This window comes from Protopterus annectens, chromosome 2.part1 (assembly GCF_019279795.1).
Source record: "Protopterus annectens isolate FY-2018-M chromosome 2.part1, PAN1.0, whole genome shotgun sequence".
NCBI classification, from domain to species: domain Eukaryota; kingdom Metazoa; phylum Chordata; order Ceratodontiformes; family Protopteridae; genus Protopterus; species Protopterus annectens.
In genome coordinates, this window is record NC_056729.1 from 690,914,162 (window position 1) to 690,941,904 (window position 27,743).

The 27,743-nt window shown below is 42.0% G+C and overlaps 1 protein-coding gene across 3 annotated transcripts in view; it reads left to right on the forward strand.

Annotated features, from left to right (window-relative positions):
* Window positions 1–27,743, forward strand: part of SCMH1 (Scm polycomb group protein homolog 1) — a 1,495,203-nt gene that overhangs the window by 985,356 nt on the left and 482,104 nt on the right. For all 3 annotated transcript variants that reach the window (XM_044062427.1, XM_044062428.1, XM_044062429.1), the window contains one exon: window positions 13,618–13,862. In XM_044062427.1, the coding sequence (XP_043918362.1) occupies window positions 13,618–13,862 (245 nt within the window). The remainder of the gene's footprint in view (window positions 1–13,617; window positions 13,863–27,743) is intronic.

Genomic DNA, 27,743 nt, shown 5'->3' on the forward strand with positions numbered 1-27,743 from the left:
GTTGGCTTGGTATAGGAGGTAACATTGTGCTGTAGCTCAGAGAAAATCTGGGTTTTGCGGTGGAGATTCCTTACATAACTATAGAAGGCCTTGTGGTTGTCTGTACTATCTGCTACAATTCTGTTTTCATAGCTAACTTCCTTTATATTGTTTACGTTATTTAGTTGGACGTTTATAGCTTTTAAGATATAGGTGACACAGAATGTAGGAATACATTTCCATTTGTTTTAGTTTGCAACACCTAATTGTAATACTTAATTGCAGTTAAACTGAATGTAATATATAGTTCATTGTCTTATTAAGCTTTGTATCAGAGATGGAACTGTGTAGGAGAAGAAAAGTTAGACAGCAGGCCACAGAAGCAAGAGAGATGTTCTTCATACCACATTGCTGCAGTCCTAACACTTGGGGTAGTCCGCTGTCCCAGTCGGCCCGAATACCAAAGTATATGGCTGACGTCGGTCAAGGCGCATTAATCTGACGTCAGGACGTCAGGGTACAAATGCGCATGACCGACGTCATATCCTCAGTCTTTTTTGCCGCATGGTCCGATGCAGAAGCAGTTTTGCAAGTGCAGGTTGGCGTTCTGAGATTTTCCGAAGTCGGAGTTTCAGACCGAATCCAAGTTGGCTAAGTACCCCGTTGGGGATTATTTTGTTTTTTCTTGCCTCAGTATTTTACCGGATGTCAGAAAAAGTGAATAACTGTATTTCTTGTGGGAAACAGATACCTCATAGGGATTACCATACCTTGTGTATACCTTGCTTAGGGCCTGAGCACGACGTTGTTGGCTGTCGCCCTTGTGCTAGATTTAACAAACGCACTATAAAGAGAAGATTAGATTGTGCCAGGTTAGTTTTTGGGAAGCGGTGTAATTATAAAATGCCGCCGGATGCTCCGGCGCTTCGCAAAAAGCGCAAGGACAAAACAGCAAAGCCTAGGTTGGAAGAACCGTCCGTCCCGGACGTCGGTTCTTTAGAGGGCTCGGTGGAGCCAGGGGTTCAGCCAGAAATTTCTTTGGAATCCCAGGGAGAGACTTTATTACTGCAAGATGTGACCTCTCAGGAGGTAGGCCAGGCGGAAGGGGCTTCTCAGGTAGCTGTTCTTCCCTCCCTTCCTAAGGTGGTTAGGCCCTCCCCTGCTGTTTCCAAGGCTTTTCCCAGGGGCAGGCCAGGTTTTGTTTCAGGAGTTACCCCTAGTTCTTCAGGGTCTGTACCTAAGAAGCATATGCTTAAGATGGCAGAAGATTTGATTACAATGATTAGAGGTTCTATGTCCCCTCCTGATAAGAGGCCTAGGGTGGAACCTGAGCTTGGGAGTTTTGAGCAGTGTTCGGATGCTTCTGAGTCTTCGGCTGAAGACTTGCAGGAGTATTCCCCTTACTCTGATTCTGATGTAGATGATTCTACTCCTTCTGCTTCTCCTCCTGAGGATTTTTCTTTTTCAGAGACTCTTCATTCCATGAGGGAGCATTTTAAATGGGAAGGTCAGGATTTCTCTGATTCCAGGAAAAGGCTTAGGGAATTTTGTTTCTACCCCAGCATAGGCCTTTAGCTATACCTCCTGTTCTAGATGTGGTAGTGGATGTTTTTGCAGAGGCTACTCTGAACCCTGACTCTTTGCCTCCTGCTCCAGTTAAACCGGATATATATTATAGGGTGCCTGAAGCTCATAAGTATCTTTATAAGAGTCCTAGGGCAGACCCAGAAACTGTTTCACAGGGGCCTAAAGGTGTTAAGGCTTCTGTTGTTAAAAATCCTGTTCCTCCAGATAAAGAGGCTAGGGCTTTGGATAGATGGGGAAAGAAAGTGTATACTTCTTCCACTTTGGCCATGAGAGCTTTGAATTGCCAGTTTCACATGTTGAAATACCAAAATTATCTCCTTTCACAATTAAAGTCTAAGGTAGATGCTTTGGCGGAAGGTATTGAGTGTAAAGAGTTGCAGGATTTAGTTCATGTTTCTGAACAGGTGGGTAAGCATTCTTTGCAATGTGGTTTTGATGCTGTGCAGGCCTCTTCGAGGGTGGCTGCCACTGGTTCGGTTCTTCGCAGGCACGCCTGGTTGAGGGATCAGAATTTAGCTGAGCATGTGAAAACAAGGATTTTAGATGCTCCTTTACAATCTGATGTGTTGTTTGGTTCACCCGTGGAAGCAGTTCTAAAGAAAATGGAAGACAAGGCTAAGTCTATGCAGACTGTTAAAGATTTTTTGCAGGTTCAGCCTCCGAAGTTTAGTAGAAATTGGCCTACCAAGGGGTGGACATATCCTGCTTATGATTCCCAGTCTAGGGGTAGGTCTAGACGTGGTAGAGGCAGAGCTCAAGGTTCTTTTAGGCCTAGAACAGGGAGTTCACCTGCTCAGTCTTCTGGTGAGGGCAGGGGTCAGTCCTTTCGTAAACAGACACAATGACCTGCCTTTTCAGCTGCCAGAATCTTCTCGTCTGGCAGCACCTTTGGGAGGAAGGTTGGCACTTTTCAAAGAAAACTGGAGTTTAATTACCCAAGACAGATGGGTATTGGATATCATTCACCACGGTTACAGGTTTTATTTCCATACCTTGCCTCCTTTCAAAGGCATGCCAGACATTCCTCCTCAACAAAGGAAAGAGGCTCACAAGCAAATTTCTCTGTTGCTCCAATTAGGGGCCATTCAGCCGGTTCCTGTGCCAGAAAGGGGCCTAGGATTTTATTCTCGCCTGTTCCTAGTACCAAAAAAGGGGAACACGTGGAGACCAATTTTGGATCTGTCTATCCTCAACACTTATCTGGACATTCCCAAGTTCAAAATGTTGACGTTACAACAGCTTTTACCTCTGCTGGGCAAAGATCACTGGATGGTAACTTTGGATCTCAAGGAAGCTTACCTTCATGTTCCTATCAGACTGCTTTGCAGGAAGTATCTGCGTTTTCGAGCTGGGAATTCTCATTATCAGTTCTCTGCATTGCCCTTTGGCTTATCTACTGCGCCCAGAGTATTCACAAAGGTTCTGGCTCCAGTGATAGCTTTCTTCAGGCTAAAAGGAATACAAATCTATCCTTATTTGGACGATTGCCTGATTCTGGCTCAAGGAAAGGACGTGCTTCTTCAGCATTTGGAATATGTGATAGCAGTGCTAAGATGCCTAGGGTATTCTGTGAACGAAATAAAGTCCAGTCTAGTACCCTCTCAAGACATGTGCTTTCTGGGTGTGAGACTGAATACAGCAACCCAGATGGCCTTTTAACCCCGGACAAACAAAAGAATCTTTCTCTTTACTTCCATCAACTATCTCATCAGTCCGGGCTGACTGCAAGGACAGTCCTTCAAGCCTTAGGGTTCATGGCATCTTGTATTCTGGTACTTCCCAATGCCAAACTGCATATGAGGAAGCTACAATGGTATCTCAAAATGTATGGACACAGCACTGCCAGGATTTGGACACTGTCATTCAAATAATACCTTGCATTCAAAAGGAATTTTTGTGGTGGGCTCAGGAATGTCACCTAAACAAGGGACTCTCTGTGACCCGGCCAGAGGCGAGTCAGATTCTAACAACAGATGCCTCAGACACAGCTTGGGGAGCTCATCTGAATGGAAAGTGGATACAAGACAAGTGGCCTGCCAGACTGCAGCATCTACATATCAACATGAAGGAGATGTTAGCAGTCCAGTTTGCATTACTGGCTTTCAAGGATTTACTTCTTCCAGGGCAGGTGTTGATTCTAACAGACAGCACAACTGTCATGTGGTACATCAACAAACAAGGGGGAACACATTCTTATCCTCTATGCAGGCAAGCAATGATTTTGTGGGAGACTGCGTTAAGCTTGCAGCTGAATCTTCAAGCAAGGTTTCTGCCAGGAGCACAGAACTCCTTAGCAGATGGGTTAAGCAGGCAAATCATGGATCCCCACGAGTGGAAACTGGATCTTCATGTATTTCAGACATTGACAGTGTCATGGGGAACTCCAGACATAGATCTGTTCGCTTCTCCACTAAACCACCAGCTGCCAAAGTTTTGCACGAAAAGGTTTCATCACACAGCCTGGAAAGTGGATGCTCTTTCTTTCAGTTGGAAAAATCTTCATGTGTATGCCTTTCCACCTCTGCCTCTCCTCCCAAAGGTACTTCTAAAGGTCAGACAAGACAAGCCAAGGATGATTTTAATAGCTCCAGATTGGCCTCGTCAGCACTGGTACCCATTGCTGAGGAGTCTGGTAAGGAAGCCTCCATGGCCCTTACCTTTGATTCCACACCTATTGTCTCAGAAGGACGGGCATCTGCTCAATGTCAAGCTTCACCCTCTTCATCTAACAGCTTGGCATATTCTGTTTTGAACCATAGCAGGTCTCAGCTTCCTCAACAAGTTTTGAATGTGATTATGGAAGCCAGAAGACCTAGTACAAGGAAAGTGTGCAGGAAAATGGAAGAGATTTTTATTTTGGTGTGCAGCAAAGGATTTGGATGTTTCTGAGCCAAATTTGAGTGTGGCTCTTCAATATCTTACTGAGTTATTGGACAAAGGTTTGTCTTTCTCTTCCATTAAGATTCATGCTGCAGCAATTTCAGCTCACTATGATTGTGACCCACCATTGTTTTCTCATCCTTTGTTCAAGCAATTTCTTAGAGGGGCAAAGAATATAAGACCCCACGAGAGCTCCTACTCCTGCTTGGGACCTCAATTTTGTGTTGGAGAAACTCACTCTACAACCTTTTGAGCCTGCAGCTACTGCTGAATTGAAATATTTGTCATGGAAGACTGCCTTTTTGTTAGCCATTACATCTGCAAGAAGGGTGTCTGAATTGCAGGCCCTTATGGCGGTTGAGCCTTTCCTGATTTTTCATAAGGATAGGGTATCTTTACGTACTAATCCTTCCTTTATGCCTAAAGTGGTTTCTAGTGTGGCTTTAAACCAAACTATTCATTTGCCTACCTTTTATGCAGATCCCCAAAATAAGGGGAAAAGATTTTGCACACTTTAGATGTACACAGGCAGTTGCGTTATTATTTAAGCAGGACTAAGGATTTTAGGCAGTCTCAGCAGTTGTTTGTTTCTTTTGCTTTGAGTTCTCAGGGCAAGCCTGTGTCAAAACAAACTATTTCTAAGTGGATTGGGTTTTGCATTGCATTTTGTTATTCCCATCATGGCAAGGAGATTCCAGCTGGGATTAGGCCTCATTCCACTAGGGCTACTGCCACTTCAACAGCATTTCTAAGGGGTGGCAACTAAGGATATTTTGGAGGCAGCTACTTGGAGTTCAGTGCATACTTTCTCTAAGCATTACCACCTTCCTCTCTACTCTAAATCTAGGGCTGGTTTTGCCACGCTATTTTGCAGGGCATGTTGTCAGCTCCTGCTTCCTTATGATTTGCCAGCCTCCCTTACCTCTGCTTTGGGATTCTACCCAAGTGTTAGGACTGCAGCAATGTGGTATGAAGAACATAGTACAGTTTTGTACCTACCATAAATGTAGATGTTCAAGATCCACATTGCTGCAGTCCAATTTACCCTCCCTCCTTCCCTCTGTGTTTAGGGGTGGTTGTGTGGGTGAGGTTATACTCTTGTCAATTTGTATATATTGTATATATATTTGGTGCAGGAGTGTGTGGTGTTTTTTGGTTTTAGCCTTATCTTTTTAGGGTCTTCTGACATCTGGGGCAAGAAAAGACTGAGGATATGACGTCGGTCATGCGCATTTGTACCCTGACGTCCTGACGTCAGATTAATGCGCCTTGACCGACGTCAGCCATATACTTTGGTATTCGGGCCGACTGGGACAGCGGACTACCCCAAGTGTTAGGACTGCAGCAATGTGGATCTTCGAACATCTACATTTATGGTAGGTACAAAACTGTACTTTTCACTGTGAAGTGAACAAGAGAATATAGTATTTTAGTAATAGCAGTATAATGAGAGCACATGGAGTGAAAATCAGTAGTGAATGAGATATGTTTGCAAGGTAAGTTCATTAAATCCAATGATCTCCTTCCTAAGTATTTTATATGTATATGTGTGTGTGTGTGTGTGTATATATATATATATATATATATATATATATATGTATGGTTCCCCTTCACAAAGTTGAACGGCCACAATCTCGAAAGTCTTATGGTCGAGACCATATGCTTGAAATTGTCGAAGCTCGACTCTGTGAATTGGGAACGTCATACAGCGCAGAACGGGAGATTTTCCTTTCTGCGCTGTAGTGCGATCTTGGAGTTGGAATAAATAAATAGCAGGAGGTGTGGGGGGTGCAGGGGGGTTTGCCCCCCTGCAGAATCAACTTGTTGTGTTAAATTTTTCTGTTGTTCAGCTCCCTTTCACAAAGTCGAGCTTCAGAAATTTGAGCATATAGCTTCGGCCATATGCATTTCGAGTTTCTGAACGTTCGACTTTGTGAAGGGGAACCGTGTGCTTGTGTGTATATGTATATATATATATATATATATATATATATATATACACACACACACACACACACACACACACACACACACACACACATACATACATATATACAGAGAAGTATTATATATATTTTGCATATATGCTTTTTTGCATGTATTTAGTATGGTACTGAAACAGGATTAATGTTTTTGAGTAAATGACAGAGGAATTGTGTTTATTATCCATTGTCTCTAAAGCAGGAGAGGGAATAATTATAATTTTGTTCAGTTAAACTGTATTGGGTAAGTAAGTGGTAATTTCACTTAACAAGTACAGATTTTTGGAAGTTTTTCCTCCTATAGTAAGTATAAAGTGTAGTCTTTGTAGAGGTAGCAATTATCCTGTTCTTGTTAGGTTATAAGAGGAAATCCTTATGTCCAGCTTATTTCTCAGTGGGAGGGCTGTCTGTTGTAATGTAGGTTAAAGGTAAGAATTGTACGTAGGAGGGTTGCACAAGCTGGAACAGGCAGGCAGTTTTATTTTTTAAATAGAGAAAAGGCAGTAATGTTCATGTTATCAAGTTATTGTTAGAAGTCTACAGATTTTGTTGGTAGTTTGGCTGAACTGAGTATTCTAACAAGTTAGTTACAGTGGCTGTCAATCCATGCTGTAAGTATTAATCTGTTCCTATATTTTTCTGGTTTCTAAGGTTCGATGGTTGGGCACAGTATAGCATACTTTGAGCGGTGTAGTTACCTTATATACAGTTTGCTCTGTGTGCTGCCTGCCTGGCAGTTAGTTCATGGGATTAAGGCTACAAACTGCTAACAGACTTCATCTAGTATTTGTGGGTTTGATTCCTTTAGACTCCATTTACCTGTTGTGTGACTCTGAGCAAGTCACTTTTCAGTGTTTCCAGACCTCCACTGAAAATGGACATCCACCCAGTTGGACAGTCTGGCTAACAAAAATATATTTATCCAAAGATGCAAGAATTTGTACTTGATGTATGTTTTCCATTCTGTTCCACTAGAGAATCAAGTATTGTAATAGAATTTAAGGGATCTTTTTGTTGTTGCTGTTGTATTACTGGTGCCAGAGTATGTACATAAATGTAGCAGTTGGCAGCTTCCAAAGACCCAGGTATTTGTTTAGACTTTTTTCTCAATCTGTTGTAGAGTTTCAAATATTGTAAAATAATTTGAGGGGTTCGTTTTTTGTTGGTGCCAAACAGCATATTGTAGAAAGGTTGAATTAAAATGAAAGCCTAGTTTATTGGGGAGTTTATCTTCCACTCTGTGCTACAATGACTTGAAATCCTTTTCTAGCTACTTCTGTATACATTTTGTTGTAGGCCTAGACCACAGAATCAAGATGTCATCTGCGTGTATGGTAGTAGTTGAGGGTGGGCAAGTATTGGTGATATCATTCATAAAAAATAAGAAAAGGATTGTTCCTAACATTAAACCTTATGGAATGCCAAATGTGAAAGAACCTAGATCATAATACCATGAACGATGACTGTTCTTTTGGCTAAGCAATTCTCTATCCAGATTTTTATCAAAAAGAGGATGCCCTACTTGTTAAGAAGCTCTTTGAAGGTGTGTTTACCTTTTTACCTGGCTGCATAAATTGTATGTTGCAGAATGTTGTTATGACCTGCACAAAAGCTATGATGAAGATCAGGCAAAAGTTATTTTTATCTTCATGTGTCTGTGAGATAATTTTCTCAAAAAAAAGTTATGGGGCAAAGATTTATAAAAGAGCAGAAGACCTGATGTGAGGAGGAGTAGCTTACTTTTTTGTGATGAATTTGAGCAGGCCTTACCCCTGTGGTTAATGGCAAGCTGAAAATGTATTAAAAAGTGGTTTGTAAATAATTGATGTGGCTGTATATAGGAGGGTGGATTACTTGTGGGTTGTAGTTTCCTTTTTCAGGCATATTTTCTAAGTCTTTAGGTATAGCTTTGGAGGAGATCACCCTAAAATGAAGAGTTGTATATTGCTGTGGTAGAAAGGAGTTTACTGCCTTGGATTGGTTTACATTTTGTTAGGAATATGTTGCATGTGAATTTGTGTTAGAATTTAGGATGTAGTCTTTGAACTCATTTGTTTGCTGGCAGACATTACCAGTGGTAGGATGGGATGAGAGTCAGCAGGAGAAATCGTTAAGGAACTACCATATAAGTTTAGACTGTGAGGTTAATAGTGCTTGTTTAGTATGTAGATAATGTTTTAACTTTCTTTTGTTTGGTTTGAACATAATGTGTTTTGAACTGACAGCAAGTATGTGCTTTCTGTACCTGGACCTTTCTAAGAAGTTTTTTAGGGTCATGTTGGTGGAGAGGATGAACTTTAACTATAGGACTTGTCAAGGAAGTTCCATTTCGTAGATCATCAAATGCAGTAAGAACATAACTGGTACTTTTAATTTAATTTTTCTTTTTTATTTAATAAAACTGTACCTAGTCAGTGGCCCTCAGTTCTTTATGATTCTTAATGATAAAAACATGGAGTAGATTGTTTACAGAATGTGTTAGTCTATTCTCATTTCTAGAGTGAAAAACCGGTGTGTGATCCACTACTCCAAAAGAAGCTTAAGTTAGTGGGGGTTTGAATCACTTGGTCCAATGTCGTCTTTTCTGTCAGTCTCAACTGTTGTGCATGTCTAATCTAACCGGATCTGATGCCGGCAACTTTCACCCTCTCACATACAAGGCTTTGGCTCCACCTCTACCCATAATCCCACTTTTCCCCTGACAGTTCCTCAAATCTCATTTGACAATTGAACTACCCAGATGTGGTTTCCAAGGCTCAGTATAATGTTGTGGTGTTTCTTCAAGATTTGTGTCCAATAAATGAGTCTTTTGACTTGGAAAAGCTGTTAGTGTTTCTCTTTGAGGTTTATCTGTGTGAACTGTTTCCTGTTTTTTTTTTTATTTGTTAGTAGGTGGTCGTCTTCTTTCCGCTGCTCCGCAGGTGTCGCCACAGCAGATCAACTGTTTCCATTTCTTCCTGTCCTCTGCATCTTGCTCTGTCACACCAACCACCTGCATGTCCTCTCTCACCACATCCATAAACCTTATCTTAGGCCTTCCTCTTTTCCTGTTACCTGGCAGCTTCATCCTTAGCAACTTTTTCCCAATATATTCTGCATCCCTCCTCAGCACATGTCCAAACCAATGTAATCTTGCCTCTCTGGCTTTGTCTCCAAGCCTTCCAACCTGAGCTGACCCTCTAATATACTTATTCCTAATCCTGTCCATCCTCATCACACCCAATGCAAATCTTAACATTTTCAACTCTGCCACGTCAAGCTCTGACTCCTGCCTTTTTATCAGTGCCACTGTCTCCAACCCATATAACATAGCTGGTCTCACTACCGTCTTGTAGACCTTCCCTTTCACTCTTACTGGTACTTGTCTGTCACAAATCACTCCTGACACTCTTCTCCACCCACTCCATCCTGCCTGTACTCTCTTCTTCACCTCTCTTCCACCCTCACCATTACTCTGAACTGTTGATCCCAAGTATTTAAACTCATCCACCTTCGCCACCTCTACTCCCTGCATCTTTACCATTCCTCTATCCTCCCTCTCATTCACACACATATATACTGTCTTAGTCCAGCTGACCTTCATTCCTCTTCTCTCTAGAGCATATCTCCACCTCTCCAGGGTCTTCTCCACCTGTTCCCTACTCTCACTACAGATCACAATGTCATCTGCAAACATCATAGTCCACGGAGACTCCTGTCTGATCTCATCTGTCAACCTGTCCTTCACCATTACAAATAAGAAATACTTGTTAGGAGAATTAGTAGAAGCATTCCCTCCTTTTGTTCTTTCCCTACTTTACCCCCCAAAAATATGCATGTGTGTGTTTGTGTGTGTATACATATATATATATATATATATATATATATATATATATATATATATATATATATATATATATATATAGCATTAGCAAGTATCTTTTCTCTGGTTAAGACTGCAGGATTCAAAAAGTGCACCACTTGTGTGCACAAAATTCACCCTCAAGGCCCGTATACCAAATGCATTTTAATGTCTGGAGGCTGCCCATTTTCAATAAGACGTTTTGGACCCGTGGTCTAATTAGTTCTTAAAGGCCATCTCCCTATCTCAGTGGGATAATCTTGCTTCTCCCCTCTTGAGTTCAGCCAAAGGGAGAAACTGAAAGTGAAATAAAAAGATATGGAGAAGGAACGAGATAAGACAAGAAAGTAATCCAGGGGAAAAGCAGCTGGAAAAGAATCAAGGAAAAGGTCTCTTGATCCTACAGGGGCTGTGGGTCCAGCCCATAAGCTGCCTAAGACATGAGATCAGATGTCCTCTTTCTCTGCACAGCCAAGACAATTTGGATCTGTCCACCTACTCCCCCTTTGATGGTGGAACTAAGGTTTTCTCTGGAGCCAGCCACCCTTCAGCTCTGATCTCCAGTTCTGCAATCATAGAGGTCCTTTCATAAGTCCACCAGGCTGCCATCCATGTGATCCTGTTTTCCAGTTGGTAGGATCATCAAGGAGTTTATCCAAAGTGGACATGGACCGGATGATGTAGAAGTTCTTGGGACTAAGATACAGATGGGTGTTATTCCTGCTTCCCTGCCACCTGGGGTCCCTGCACCAGGCCCTTCCTCCCTTTACTTGTTTTTTTCTTCCCCAGTCTGACCTTCAGATTTGTTAATTTTGAACCCAAGCATTCCCTGTAAGATCCCCTTCTTGGAGCCTGTAGACTGGTCATCCATGAGTCTGACACTGTCCCTCACATGCTCAACTCTGACATTGTTTGATCTCTTAGGGGGAGGGAGGGAGGATCAATCCTGAAACCAAGTTTTCTGCATCAGTGCACAAGTATCAGAATCAGTTCTGAGACACACACACTGATCTATCCCTTAGTCTTGGTGCATCAGCTCGACCCTGGTGTTTGCTTCTTAGCCAAACCAAACCGTGTCTCGAAAGGGTCTCTTGTCTGGATCCTCGGATCCTACGAGAACCCCTTCTGGGCTGGCCTCTGCTTCAGCCTTTGAAATGGTTCTCTTATCTATAGAGGAGGTATTCTGCCCTTATTCTGTTGTATTTTCATCCCTTTTGACATCTGTTGTGCCTTCTCCACATCATCCCATCTCTTTGAGACAGCTAGTCTTATCTATTTTTGCTTTGACAGAGCTGATGAAGCAAGTTCCCTTCAGCTTCTGAATCTTCCCCAGATTACCCCACCATGGAAGAGTACAGAAATCACTCATGCAAAAGGAAGCATTTAGACTCCCCACGGGAGTCTGTCACTGATGGTACCAGTTTTGGTTAGGGAAAGGGTCCCCAAGGTCCACCCCCTCTAGAAGACATCTTCCTTTGGAGACATTCTGAAATTACTTCTGCAGTGATAGAGGCTGGTCCACCAGTGCCCCTTCCCAAGAGGAATCCATATTTTTCATGGTCTTTGGAGCTGGCCAGTCTACTTCCTTGATGGTTCCTCTGGTAGACAAGCTGATATAATTAGTGTCTCTGTAAGTATGGAAGGAACCAGACATAGTGAAGCCCATAACCTACAATTCAGACAAGATTTTAGTTTCCGCATGGGACAATCCTCACTGGAGCAAGTGGACTGCAGTAGATGCCCTCATGGTAATGGCAGCCATGAAAAAAGAGCTCTTTGACAAGTAATCCTCCCTTCACCTCCCAGACATAGAGTCTCGGGCCTTGGACAGGTTTGGAAAGAGAACTTGCACTTCATTGACATTTCCCTTATGTGCACCAAACTATCTTGCACACACCTAATGAAATTTTAGAGAGACCTGAATAAAGAACTACTCTCCAAGTCCCTCTCCAGTACTATGAAAACACAGTCACAGATGGCAACTTTACAAACCATTTTGAATGTGTCTGTGCACCGTTTCTCCAATTTGGTGGATGCTGCATCTACAGCAGTATACACCGGCTTTATCATATGCCAACACATATGGCTGAATCCCTGTGATTTTGCTGAGAACTTCAAAATGTCCTTTTGAATGCCTGTTTTCATGAATCCTCCCTCTTTGGGCCCAAAGTTAGACACGTACTTTCACCAGAAGTGAACAGGATGGCACAATCCTGTCTGCCTTCAGTCAGCATCCACATCTCTGGAGCTAAAAGGATAGAAATGGACTATGATTTTGTAAGTCTCAGGGTTTTGCACAGGACACTCTTAGAGATAGAATTCCCCAGGGACAGAAGGGAGAATGGCAACAGTGGATGTCACCACAGAGGCAGAGGTGGTTTGCAAAATTCTTAGTATGTTTGCTATTGTGCTGCAGGAGTAGTAAATGACTGTGCTATGCAGTAGTTTTGAATCCTCTTTCTATGTTTTGGTCTTAGCACAAATAGACTGCTTCTGAAACTCTGCTGCCTTTAATGGTGGTGTAAGTGTTACACGTGTCTGATTTGGGTATTTAAGAAATGGAGCATCCTGTTTAGTAAATGTGTTTAAATTATGTTTGAATAACTTCTCATTCATTCTCTACATACATGTTGAGCAGTGAGCGCCATCTGAATCTGCAGTGCTTCTGTGGTGACATAAGCTGTAAACAGTACATTGTAATGGCAGTTTGTTTCCTGTCTATTTTCTGGGTGTACATTAATGTGCTGAAGTACTTGTTGCTGTTCAGTTTGTAAAGTTTAAGCATATTTTCACTTGCTTATTAACAGGACAGTGGTAAATAGCAATGTCTGAATACCTGACAAGTTTGAATCTTGTAATTCTATATGTTAAAGAAATGATTTGATGGCCAATGCAGGCAATCAAACCATATACCATAGTTCTTACGAAACAAACTGGAAGCTGAATGATCATTTCTTCTTTAATGTGCCTCAGGCTCGATTGTCGTAGATACATCTCACTTCACTACTGGTTTTCACTCTCTACCACTGACAGTCTTTACTAGACAACTCCACTGTGAAAATAAACACTATTGTGCTACAGGATGAAGCCCTCACCCTGGTTTGGGATGTTAATATTGGCTGATGAACATAATTAACCCCGTCTTAGGAGAGGACTTTGGACCATCTTGTTTAGTTTGAAGTTGCAGTATGTAGATTTCTTTTTATGTTCATGCTGTTAAAGTAACAGTCTGGTTTAAGTTGCAGATATAAAGGCTTGCACTTGTCTGTTTTTCCTTATGTGGCACACAGGCACTTCACTAGAAAATATTTTACGTTTCAGACCTTTGTGGCTTTGCTTCTTTTCCAGTTGTGATTCCAAAGAGCTCTGCTGGTGCCTCAGGTGTGAATACAGAGAAACACAACATGCACAGACCTGTAAAGAATCCTGCAAACCATCAGCCTGGACAGAGAGGTCGCAAGCCAGGGCAGAAGAGAGGAAAGGTGCCACAAGCCACAACAAAAGTTACAGCCAGCTCCACCATTCCCATCACCTCAAAGTCAGTGGAACCGCTAAAAATCCCAAAGAAGAGGGGGCCAAAACCAGGCAGCAAGGTAACACTTGAAAAACAGTGGTTGACAAAGTTTATTAACTGCTGCACATTTAGTCAGTTTGTGTTCATAGGTGCAAACGTTATCTGAGTTGGATGTAAAAAAAATACCTAAACAAAAGAGACTTCTGAGGCAAAAGCACACATGCACATCACAACCCACTGCACCAAGCATCACACGTATTACATGTACCTGTGTCACACAGCCTCTAAGGCCCATCCACAAACCCAACATAGTAGTCATAGGAGACTATCATGAGACACACATATGTGACCCTCGCCAGGCTAAACAAGTGGAAAGTCACGGTAAGTTGCTTGTCAGGTGCTAGAATAAGCCAGATCACTCATGCACTCAGGTCTCTCAACAACAGGTACTGTTATGACTCTGTCATAGTCCATATTGTTGTGAATGACTTGAGACATACCTCACTGGACTATATGAACAGAGACGTGGTTGAGCTCGCTGAGTATGTGTCTCAAGCAGGTATGTCCCTAGCCTTAAGCAGCATCCTACCGTCACCCAGAATGATGCCTCAGTACAAACAGAAAATGATTGGCTTAGCTTCTGGTGTCATTCCAAGGGGATCCAGTACCTGACAGCCTGGGAAGACATGACTGACAGACCACAATGCTTTGCCAGATATGCCTTCATCTGTCTCCCTTGGGCTTCAGGCTTCTGGCAAAGGCTCTTGCCTCCCCCATAGTGCATTTTTTAGGCAAAGTTATGAGGACAAAATTACCAGCATGAAAAATTCTTCTAAATGAAGTTTGAAGGTCATGCTGCCAAACGCTAGGAGTCTTAACATGAAACTACACTCATTGCAAGCATTCCTCAACCTGGAAGATGCTGACATTTGTGCAGTCACTGAAACCTGGTTGAAAACTGCAGAGAGCACTCCAACCTTACCAGGTTATTTGCCCCTACCATACTTTCAGACCCCAAATAGAGGGCTGCAAAGCCAAAGGAGGTGGAGTTTCAATATTTATCAAAGACATACACACCTCCAGGCTGGTCAGACAGTATGACGCACAGGAGACACTCCAGATGCAGTTAACTATTGACAAAACACCTATTCAAATCATAGCTAACTACAGACCCCCAACCATGACTCAGGAGGTCCACTCCACTTATCTGGACTTCCTTGAATCCATCAAGATGACCGTAGAGTGGAAGACCTATTCGAGCTCAAACATGAGTGCCCAGAGATTCCTCGACTTCGTCAGTGCCAATGCATTGGATCAGCTGGTCGACACCCCCACAAGAGGTGAAAATATCTTGGACCTGGTACTAACCAACATGAATAGCCACTGTAGCATCCCTACAGTGTCATCCTCCTTGGTAAGATCCGACCATAAAGCAATTACTTTCGAAGTCACCATCTCCCCTGATCCCCCCCCCCCCCCCTTGCCAGGGTCGAACAAAAAAAAACTTTTTCAAAGCTGACTACAACCTCCTAAGAGCAGGTATAAGCAGCTTTACAGCCACCATCCCTTCACTTGAATCAAGCACTAATGTCCAAGCCTACACCAAAAAACTATATGAGCACCTATATATATGCATGGACTCAGCAGTACCTGACAGGACCAAATCATCTTTCTCAAGGAAGAGTAAACCTGTCTGGTGGACAGCAGCAATAAACAGACTCTATGATAAAAGGAAAAAGTTGCTGTCCAGGGCTAAGAAGGAGCAGGTGCCAAGTTGGAAGTAATCCCTCTTTTGTCTGAACAAGCAAATAAAGTCACTGGTGAAATCCTCTAAGGCTAACTTTGAGTCCAAATCGGCCATATCCACTAAGGAAGGTCAAAAGCCCTTATTCGCATATGTCCACAATCTCAAAGGTAACTCTCAAATCTGCTCTGAATTGGTGGTCAAGAATACCACATACACAAACGCCATAGATATAGCCAACCTACTGGCAGACAAGTTCAGTGAAAACTTCACCCCCTTGTCCCCCCCATCATTAAACCAGGACATCCCCAGCACCTGCCCCCCTCCCCTCATCACCAAGGAGCAGGTTATTAATGACCTCTCAGAGGCAAAAAATACAGCCTCCATGGGACCCAATAACATCCCTGGCTGTGTCCTACATGAACTCAGGAAAGATCTCTCAGTACTACTAGGCACCCTGTTCAACTAAAGCATGTGCACCCGCTTCGTCCTAGCAGAATGGAGGACAGCCACTGTCATACCTCTGCACAAAGGTGGGGCATCCACCAACCTAGGCAATTATAGGACTATCAGCCTAACTAGCCTGATCTGCAAGACCATGGAACTCATTATCACAGACCTTATAAACAAGGACATTGGCAACCTCCAAACGCTTGGTCCCATACAGTTTGGTTTTGTCAAAGTGCGATCATGCCTTTTAAACTTGGTCGCCTTCTTCGAAACAGTCACCAAAGCCATGGATGAGGGCAAGACAGTGCACACTGCTTACCTTGACTTAGCCAAAGCCTTCAACACTATTCTCCACTCAGGCATAATAGATAAACTCTCCCAGCTAGACATCAACCCATATCTTACCAGCTGACTATCTAAATGGCTCACTGATAGAACCCATTCAGTCAAAACAGGAGAAGCCACCTCTAGTAGTTAGACCCGTAACAATCGGCATACCCCAAGGATCGATCTTGTGGCCTCTATTGTTTGGGATATACTTTTCTGAGGTGCAAGCCAAAACCAGTGGTCTGTGGTTGACCAAGTATGCAGATGACTGCAAGCTGGACACCATCATAAATCCCCCTAGTGATGTGAACATCTTCCAAGAGGTCCTAACCAAACTAATGACTGGAGCCAAAAGCATGGCCTCAAACTGAATGCCAAGAAATGCATCATTATCCCCTTTGGGAAAATGGTGTCCCCTCTATCATATTAATAACAACGTACTAAGCGTGTAGTCAATCATGAAGGACTTGGGCACCCAGGTTGATAACAATCTGACTTTTGACCACCATGTTGCCTCTGTTGTACGGAAGGCTTTCTACATGGCCCACCTCATAAGTAAGGATATTTCATTCAGGAACAAGGCGGTCACAACATCCCTGTACTCTTCCCTTATCAGACCCATTATCGAGTACAATGCCCCCTTCAGCATGTACCTTGCCAACCACATGCAGCAGTTGGAGAGACCACAGAGATTCCTGACCAGGAAAATCCAGGGTCTCAGACACCTATCGTATACAGATAGGCTAAAAACCCTGTCCTTTTACTCAAGTCTCGTGCAGACTGCTCAGAGGTGACCTGTGTCTGGCTTACAAGTCCGTCTCAGACTCAGCCTTAATGGAGTTGCTGCATATCCGTAAGTCCAACTCTACTCGTGCAACATGCACGCAATGTCTCAAGCTAGTCTGTGACATTAATAGAACTTGTTGCTGGAATAGATTTGTGTCCCAATGACTCCCCCATATGTGGAATAGACTTCCTCTCCATGTTGAGCAGAGTACCTCAGTAGCCCTCTTTAAGAGGAACCTGGACGACTGGGTGGGAAACAGAAAATTTACCCCTAGGATCCCACCTGTGTCCCTGCTGGACAGGGAAAACAGGTGCTGACTTTGTAGGAACATGGGTGAAATTCTTGGCTAGGCTTATAAGGGCCTCCGGGCCAATAGCCTAGTATTGTCCTATGAACCTATGGATAATTACCTTGATTGATGTTGTTAGCAGGCAGTTTATATGCTCATTTTTATTTTTTTAATTCTTTGAGAAAACTTTGCTATTGAGAGTCGGTCTCCTTTTCTCCTGCTATATTTGCAGATGATTGACAACTGTATACTACTTACTTGAGGGCATTTTTGTATGTGATTAGCTCTGGAAACGGTCTGTATCAGCATACCAGGTCAGTTCATTTGTAAGCCATCTTATATAGGTTTAATGTTAAATTTATTGTACTGGATTTTTTAAGGCACAGATGTTTTCCCTGCTTGTCTGTCTTGCAGTGAATTATGTCTATTTCAAAACCTGAAGTACACATTGAACAGTGTCACGCAAAAAAAAAATAATAAATATATATATATTTTGAACTTCTTTTAGTACTTTCATCCTCATTCCATTAGGACTTCTACAGAAACATCTTAAAAAAAAAACACCCAGAAGCTGTGTATAAATACATTGTTCAGGTCACATGTAAGGAATACATAGTGAGTCCTGACCTTAAAACCAACTGTAACAGATTATTAACAGTCTCAACAAATCCTACTGTGTCCGACAAAAATATAAATCTGACTTGGATAGTCTTATAAATTACAAATATTGCTAGATTTAATACATGTATTAATAAATTCTCTCTCAAACTGCTGTTAAAATATACATTTCCTAAAAATTTTAATGAATATTACTGTGAACCATTAAGATTAAGTTAATGAATTCAAAGCTTGGCTGCTCTTAATCTTAAGACACTGTTGAGTGACATCATGTCATTTAAACTGGGTGACTGAATGGCATTTAAAGGTAGCTGCCATAACAATTTGCAAAGTTGCTTCCCATTGTCCTCCTCTAACTATAGGTTGTACCGTTTCCAATGTAAAAAATAAGAACGATTGTGGTGCACACTCAGATGTCTAAACAAAGCATTTTTCTGAATCCTTCCCTTTACTGTCATGTGCCTGGATATACTTGCTAAGCTGGCTCTCAGTTTTACTTAACAGAATGCATCACATCACTTGTCAGGTACACTACACCTGATGTTTTATAATTACATCTGTCAGGACATGGAGTACTTTTTTTTTTTTTTCCAAAAGTACGAGCCGCGGTGGTACAGCGGTAGCATTGTTGCCTCACAGCAAGAGATTATCCTGTTCGATTCTTGGCAGGAGTGCCTTCTGTGTGGAGTCTGCATGTCCTCCCCACGATCGAGTGGCCTCCGAAAGACATGCGTGAATGGGCGTGCCTTCGCTGAAGGTTAGGCGTTGGACTGGCAACTCGGCACCATAAAAATCTACTGCCAATCATTAGCAGACCGGAGTTCCGCTGTGGCGACACCTAACCGGGAAAAGCCGAAAAGACAAACAACTCACTACTGTGTTTGAGCTATCATAAATAAAAGAGCACCACCTACAACTATCGCATTTAACATGCACCCGTTGTTACTATTCAATTCTCTCATTGCTAGGTTTCTAATTGATTTTTAATGTTACTGTTTCTCCTGTAAACTACAGTTGGTGCTTCTCACAATAGTTTCTTGTATTCACTATCAAATGTTATTTTTCTAGCAAACTTTAAACTTTGTCTATAAGGGGTGCTACCTGTCAAAATGCAAGTAAGTGTTGGAGAAGGTAGACTTAACAGTAGACTGTGAAAACGTTAACAATTATTTTCATGATTTTTGTAAATCTCAACATCTTTTCTGAGTTAATATTAAAAGTTAACCTAAAATTCTGTAGTGGTTTCTAAGTATTGAATGAAACTGTTCACCTGTACCTGATCAGATAGTAAAGATGTCATGAAAAAAGTGTACAACTTCATTTGTTTACAGTAAATGAATGCATTACAAAATGCTTCTCCCAAAAGCTGAGTACTTCTTTTAGCATACACTGGTGCTGCTGCAGCACCCGTTGCCAAAACATTGCTAAAAATATTATCCCTCAAAATAGAAAAAATTAGAAGTTAAAACCATAGTCCAAAGTAAGTTTAACATCAATACTGGACAAACTGTTAAAGGAAAAAATTGCCTTAGACCTCCAAAAAAAAAAAAAAAGTTTTTTTCATTGTACCTTTATTTTCTTAGCTATTGTAATATCTCAAATTCACTCTAACTGCTTATTTTACTATTTTAATGCGTTTCCCTCAAAATGGCGAGTGATGAGGCCTGCCTTGGTAACATGATCTTGTTTTCTTTCTTTCATTCATTCTTCCCAGAGTACATTTCAGTTCCTCTTTATATGAGTCATGCTAGACATAAAGAACTGGTGGTGTTTTCTCATGACATTAAGATAGAATGGTAGGACTGTGAAGCACTTTCATCTAAACACACCTTCTGTAACAGAGCTACTTCTGTGTTTCCCTGACTGAGCATCATTTGTGTCTGTCAGAGCTTGTTTTATGCTATAAATAGCTGTTAGCTACTTCCAGCAAAAGAAAGTAGGTAAATATCAGGCTTTTGTAAAGAGATGTTTTTGTAGTTCTAAAAGAATAGACAGACCTTCCCTCACACACTCATGCTGAGGTGTGAAAACTCTCACTGCAGTAAATGGGCCTTGCTGCACATTTACAGGTGATAAGTAGTAGGGCTTTAAGTTAAGTCCGTCTCCTACTTCCCAATGCCTTCAGTGGGAAGTTTTTTCTCTCTCAAGAATGATGCAGAATTATTTTTTTTTATTAGTTGCATAATTATTCTTCATTCACCCCCCTTTTTTTTATTTCATATTTATTTATACTTTCATCTTCTTCAATATGACCTGCTAGCAAATTCCCAGCATGGATTTCGGCCAAACCATAGTACCACCTCTACCGTTATATCCTTTACTAACCAGGTGAACCAACAAAGAAATCATGGTAACTTAGTATCCCTTGTCTTCCTAGACCTGTCAAAGGCATTTGACACAGTATCCCACTGCAAATTACTATCGACTCTCTCTGAGCTCTGTCTGGATAATTACTCTCTACTGTGGTTTAAAAATTATCTGTCCCTCTGGCAAGAAGCTGTTAAATGGCATAACTCTTTCTCCCCTCTCCTCCCAGTGGGACAAGGTGGTCTGCAAGGATCCATTCTTGGTCCCTTACTATTTTCCATCTTTACCAATAACCTCCCCTCAGCTACCCAGCAAACTAATGTAGTACAGTATGCTGATGACACCACCCTTATTTGCTCAGCCCCTTCTCTACAATTACTCCAATATAGAACACAGGAAGTCTTCACTACTGTAGAAAAATGGCTAAATTCCTCCCACCTCATACTAAACACATCTTGGACTCAACTCATGATCTTCCACCCATCCAAAACTTTCACCCCTACCTCGCCATTCTCAATAACATTCTCCAACAATACCCGTATCACACCAGTAACCCAAGCCAAGCTACCAGGTGTAACTATTGACCAAAACCTAAAATTCGACAAACGTATAGCACTAACAATTGCCAAAGTTCATAAAAAAACTGGGTTCACTCTACCGCTGCAAGAGCTTCCTCACACAGGAATCCCAAATCACTATCTCTCATACCCATCTACTCTCCACCTTACTGTACGCTTCCAAAGTTCTAACTAACCTAAACAAATCTGACCTTCTGAAACTATCCACCTGCTACAATAAAATGTATGTCAAAATTTGCAACCAGTGCTAAGTTGCGTTCTCATCACTGCTTCTCCCTAAGACAACTAGGAAGTTTAGAACTCCTTTCTTCTTCATCTTTTGGCTTTTCCCGGTTAGGGGTCGCCACAGTGGATCACCTGTCCGCTCATGATTGGCAGTGGAGTTTTACAGTGTCGAGTTGCCAGCCCGGCGCCCAACCTTCCACAGAAGGCACACACACACACTCACACTCACACCTAGGGCCAATTTAGAGTGTCCAATCCACCTGCAGCATGTCTTTGGGATGTGGGAGGAAACCGGAGCACCCAGAGGAAACCCACGTGACCACAGGGAGGACATGCAGACTCCGCACAGAAGGCACCCCAGCGAGGAAATACAATCAACTTGCTCCTGACCCATCAACTGCTACTCCAACCAAATAAAATACCTGCCCTCTCTGGTCTGCTCACCTTCCATAATACTGCACGTCAGTTAAGATCCTCCAATACTGCCCTACTGACTTTTACCAATTGATAGCTCAGGCCAATCTCTTTATTCCTATGCAGTTGATAAGGCCTGGAACTCTCTACCCCGTGACATTAGATGTCTAAATAGTAAAAATACTTTCAAATCCCTACTAAAAGATCTCCTATTCAAAACTTGGATATGTTCCTGTACAGAACCAGACTAATTTCACCTGTTCCTGACTTTCAGCATCCCTAGAGCACAGGTGTATTGTGTAGTTTCACTTAGTGCATAGTACTGTGAACCAGGTGTTTAGAGCACCTTTATAGTTATGATTTCTAATTTATGACCCTCTTTGTCTATGGAAACTTCTTTTTGAATTTATGTTCAAGCAATTCTGTATTTGTTCTATAATACCTTGTTTAATTGTTTCTCAGTATTCTAACCACTGTATGCTGCATCAATTGTAAAACTCTGATTTTAACTCCTTTTATATGTTCTATGCTCTTTATACAAAATAGCTATGTTTGTATAATTTTTTTTTATTATTTTTATTTTTTTATAATTTTTTTACTGTGCATTTGGAGCTTTTCTCCCCGGGCCTCTGCTGAAAATGGTCACCTTGTGTCCAGTCAGACTAACCCTGTAAACAAATGGAAAATAAAATAAGTAAAAGTAAATACTTTGGTAACCAGGAAAGTGAACTGGTTCCAGGACTATTTCAGCCACAACTCAAGTTACATTGGTAAAGATAATGGCAAGTAATAAATGCACTTGTCAATACAAAGAAAAAAAAATACTGACATAAAAAATTGGCTATGTGTTACACATGCACTCTTTGTCAATGTGTGACAGTGAATAAGTTAAACATTAAGCAACATTTACCAGAATGTATACATTAGTAATGCTTAACTCTGTTATGTCAAGTTTATTATAAATAAATTTTATGCACCAATATTGCACACACAGGCACACAAACACACACATTTATACAGTGTGTGTGTGTGTATACATATAGTTATGTGTGCGTATGTGTGCATATATATATATATATATATATATATATATATATATATATATATATATGTGTGTGTGTGTGTGTGTGTGTGTGTATAAAGTACATGTGTACAAAAATGTGTGTGTGTATAGTGGAGAACTAGATTATATGCCTGTATGTGTACTTCATGTCCTTTAAAAAAAAAAAAATCAAAATGGATATTTTGTGTAACTGTATATGTGTGCTTACACATAAATGCACACAGACATACATATATATATGTATATATATATATATATATATATGTGTGTGTGTGTGTATGTGTATGAGTGAGTGTATAAAAATATATGTGGCATGCAGAATACTATATGGGGGATGCTGTACTGTATTTAAATGCACACATCTGACTGTGTGTGCGTGTGTGTAATGTATTTAATGCAAGAGTATGCAGTAAACATATGTTGAAGTAAATTCATATTATGGTTGCCATCAATGGTCACATTTCCTTTGTGGACTACAAAATGCTCATGCACTCTAACAATCTAAGGACCGAGTCAGTGGGAATCTCTTACCGTGGATCTGCGTGTACCAAATATGCATTCCCCTGTGGGAGGATATCACAAAAAGCATAAAAGACCTTTTTATGAACATTATCAGTACATCTAGTTGATAGGGTTGCCATTTGTCTATCTTTCGGCCGTTCTCACCAATGTGTGGGGAGGAGGGGTGGCTTGAAAATAATGCGCTGATAGTTTACAAGAAAAAATATTTTCTGACTTTTCTCTAAATGTCTGAGAAATCTTTGATACTGTATTTAAGTTATCTTAACATATAAACTATAAGTAACCAACCAACATTTAAAGCTTAATATTTCAGTATGTGTTTCTGCTTATGTAAATTTGTCAGAAGAGGTGACAACTGTCTTTAAACACCTGACTGATCTAATTGCTTTGTTTTACTATGAAAGGGAAGTGTTAAGATGTTCTTCGTGTTTCACTGTTGCAGTCATTACATTTGGGTTATCCTGCTGGCAGGTTGCCCTCAGTCGGCCTGAATTCCAAAGTCTTGGGTCCTGTGTCGGTTGCTGTCACTTCTTCCCTGACGTCAGGTCGTCAGGGGTATAAGAGATGCAGCTGACGCCATTTTCTTCAATCTTTCTTGCTGCGCGGTGCCCGAAGCAGAAGCAGTTCTCAAGTGCCGGTCGGCCGACTGCTGAGATTTTCGTGTTCGAGTTTCAGATCCAAAGTCTTCATTAAAAGCTAAGTACCCCATTGGGGAAACTTTTTTCTTGCTCCAGTCCGATGTCAGAAAAAGTTAATAATTGTATTTCTTGTGGGAAGCAAATACCTCATAAGGATTTTCAGGATTTTCATGCCAACTGTATTCCTTGCCTAGGCCCAGACCACGACGTTTCTAGTTGTCGGTTTTGTGCTAGATTTAACCAACACACTATTAAGCTTCGGTACGATTTTGCATTAAGCTATTTTGGGTGAAGATTTAATTATACAATGTCGTCGGATAGCCATCCAACTACCGGAGTTCACAAAAAATGCAAAGAAAAAGACAGGCAACCGAGGTCCAAAACCGATGACGAAGCTTCTCCTAAGCAAGTCGCTGGTTCTCAGTGAGGTGCTTTCGCAGCCCCTGATGCCCGCTACTTTAGAGTCGCAGGCCACTACTGACTCCCACGTGGAGTCGGCCAGACGGCTGGAAACTCAAGGTATTGGAGCCTCAGAAATTATTCCCTCAGATGGGTCTGGAGCCGCTGAGCAGGCATCGGCTTCTGAGGGTGTATTCAGACCTAAACAATTATATATTAAACCGACTTCAAAGGCAAAGACTAAAACACCTTTAAAGGCAAAGAAACAATTTCACCAGCCACATGGACAAGCCTCTATGCACAAAAAACAGATGCTCAAAATGGCCGAAGACTTAATTACCTTGATCAGGGGTTCCCATCCCCCTCCTGATAAGAGGCCTGGGCAAGAGACAGACTATGAGTCTTCAGATCAGGTTTCCATTTCTTCTGATTCCTCTTCTGATCAGGAATATTCCCCCCCCCCCCCCCCCATGAGGATTCTGATGCTGAAGAATCAATTACTTCAGCTTCTCCTCCTGAGGACTACGCTTTTGGGGAAACCTTGCATACCATGAGGGAGCACTTCCACTGGGAGAGCCAAGATTTTTCAGAATCTAAGAAGAGGCTCAGAGACTTCCTTTTACTACCTCAACACAGGCCTCTAGTTATTCCACCTGTGTTAGACATTGTAGATGATATGTTCTCAGGGTCTAGTCTGACCCCTGACTCCTTACCTCTAGCTCCTGCTAAGCCAGACAGATACTATACAGGGTCCCTGACTGTCATAAATTCCTTTTCAAAAACCCTACTGCAGACTCAGAAACTATTTCTCAAGGTCCCAAAGGGGTCAAGGCTTCCACTGCAAAAAAACCTACCCCCTGTGACAGGGATTCTAGGGCACTGGATAGATGGGGAAAAAAGATTTACACATCTGCTACCTTAGCTGTAAGGGCCTTAAATTGCCAGTTTCATATGCTCAAATATCAGCAATATATCATGACACTGCTTAAACAGAAAATGATGGTAAATTCTGAATGTGCAGAAAACTAAGAAATGCAGGATTTATTGCATGCAGCTGAACAAGTTGAAAAGCATAATGTGCAATGTGGTTTTGATTCTCTGGAGGCCTCCTGCAGGGCCGCTGTTACGGGTTCTGTCATTAGGAGGCATGCTTGGTTAAAGGAACAAAATCTGCCTGATCATGTTAAAGCAAAATTATTAGATGTTCCAGTACAGCATGATACCTTATTTGGTGTTAAGGCAGAAGATGTGTTAAAGAAAATGGAGGACAACGCTAAATCTATGCAAACGGTCAAGGATTTCTTACAGGTACAGCCACCTAGATTTAGCAAATGCTGGCCTACAAAGAGTTGGTCCTTTCCAGTCTCAGACAGACCTCAAAGGAGCAGATCCAGACGCCCTAGAGGCAGATCACAGCCGCAAAGTTCCTACAGGTCTAAGCAATGGGGTGCTTCTACCTCCAAAGGTGGAGAAGTCAAATCACAACCATACAGGAAACCGTCCCAATGACTTCCCCCTGCCTGCACCAAGCACTTATCTTCTGGCAGCACCCTTAGGGGGAAAACTGGCACTTTTTTCTCAAAATTGGCACATTATAACCCAGGACAAATGGGTTCTAGATAGTGTCACAAGGCAACAAGTTTCACTTCCATACCCTGCCAAGGGCAAATGGATGGCCAGACCTGCCAAAAACATCAATGGGCAGAGGCTCAAAAACAAGTCGCAGCTCTCATGGACATGAGGGCTATTCAGAAAGTGCTACAGCAAGAGCAGGGACAAGGATTTTACTCAAGACTCTTCTTGGTATCCAGAAAGGACAAATCATGGATACCAGTACTGGACCTGTCTATTCTAAACACTTTCCTGGATATACCAAAATTCAAGATGATGACCTTGCAGCAGCTTCTGCCCATGCTGGGCAGCAAGGCTTGGCTCATGACTTTAGACCTAAAAGAGGCATACCTGCATGTCCCAGTCAGACAATCATGCAGACGATACCTCAGATTCGAGGCTGGCTCAAAGCATTACCAATTCTCTGCACTGCCCTTTGGCTTATCTACTGCACCCAGGATCTTCACAAAGTGCCTGGCACTAGTAATTGCTTACTGCAAACAGAGAGGAATACAAATATATCCTTACTTGGACGACTGCCTCATACAAGCAGAGAACAAGGACATTCTACTACAGCATCTGACGTTTGTGCAAAGACTTTTAACATGCCTAGGGTACACAGTCAACAAAAAGAAATCAAAACTAGTACCATCTCAAGAGATAATATACCTGGGTGCAAGCTTAAATACAACTGCCCAGATGGCTTATCTCACTCCAGACAAACAAAGGCAACTGACTACCTATTTCAAGGAAATGGCAACAAAGACCCAGTTATCTGCAAGAAAAATTCTGCAATCTTTGGGCTTCATGGCATCCTGCATCTTATTAATTATATATGCAAGGCTGCATATGAGGAAAATTCAATGGTACCTAAAAAGTGTCTGGACACAACATTGCCACAGCCTGGAAACAATGATTACTCTCATTCCCTGCCTGCAACAGGAGTTTCGATGGTGGGCAAAGGCTTGTCTCCAAAACAAGGGACAGCCATTCTCACTACCCCCACCCAGGCAGAGCCTAACAACGGATGCATCAGATTATGCCTGGGGGGCACACATGGCAGGAAGAGGCATTCAGGGCACCTGGTCCACAAATCAAAAGCATCTACATATCAATCAAAAAGAGATGCTAGCTGTTCAAAATGCCCTGACAGTCTTCAAGGACCTACTTCATCCGGGACAACTACTGATAAAGACAGACAACATCACGGTCATGTGGGGTACATAAGCAGGGGGGCACTCATTCTTACCCCCTTTGCAGACTAGCCATGGATTATGGGACACAGCATTGACTTATCAAGTTCATCTGCAGGCACAATTCTTGCCAGGAAAGGAAAATACTCTGGCAGACGAACTAAGCAGAAACCTCATGGATCCCCATGAGTGGCACCTGGATCCACAAGTCTTCAGCATGATAACAAAGAAATGGGGACGCCCGGACATAGACCTATTTGCCTCCCCTCACAACAATCAACTAAAAAGATTCTGCACAAGGACTTATCACAAACAAGCTTGGAAAGTGGACGCCTTCTCTTTCAGCTGGACAAACCTATCAGTATATGCCTTTCCTCCACTGCCTCTCCTCCCCAAGGTACTCCTAAAGGTCAGACAGGAGAAACCAAAAATGATTCTGATTGCCCCAGACTGGCTGCGCCAGTACTGGTATCCGAGCTTATGGAACTTGTCCCAATGCCCAGCCCGGACCTTACCTCAAATACCTCATCTACTGTCCCAGCAAAACAGTCAGATGCTGCACAGCCAACTCAGGACCCTACATCTGGCAGCATGGCAGATAATGTAGCCATACAAACCACACCTCTCAGTAAAGCTGTGATGGATGTCATTTTAGAAGCCAGAAGGCCTAGTACTAGAAAATCCTATGCCGGGCAATTGAAGAGATTTTGTGCTTGGAACCAAGCTCAAGGAACTTATACAGCTGTCCCAAATATTACTCAGATTTTGCAATACTTAACTGAGATGCTGGACAAA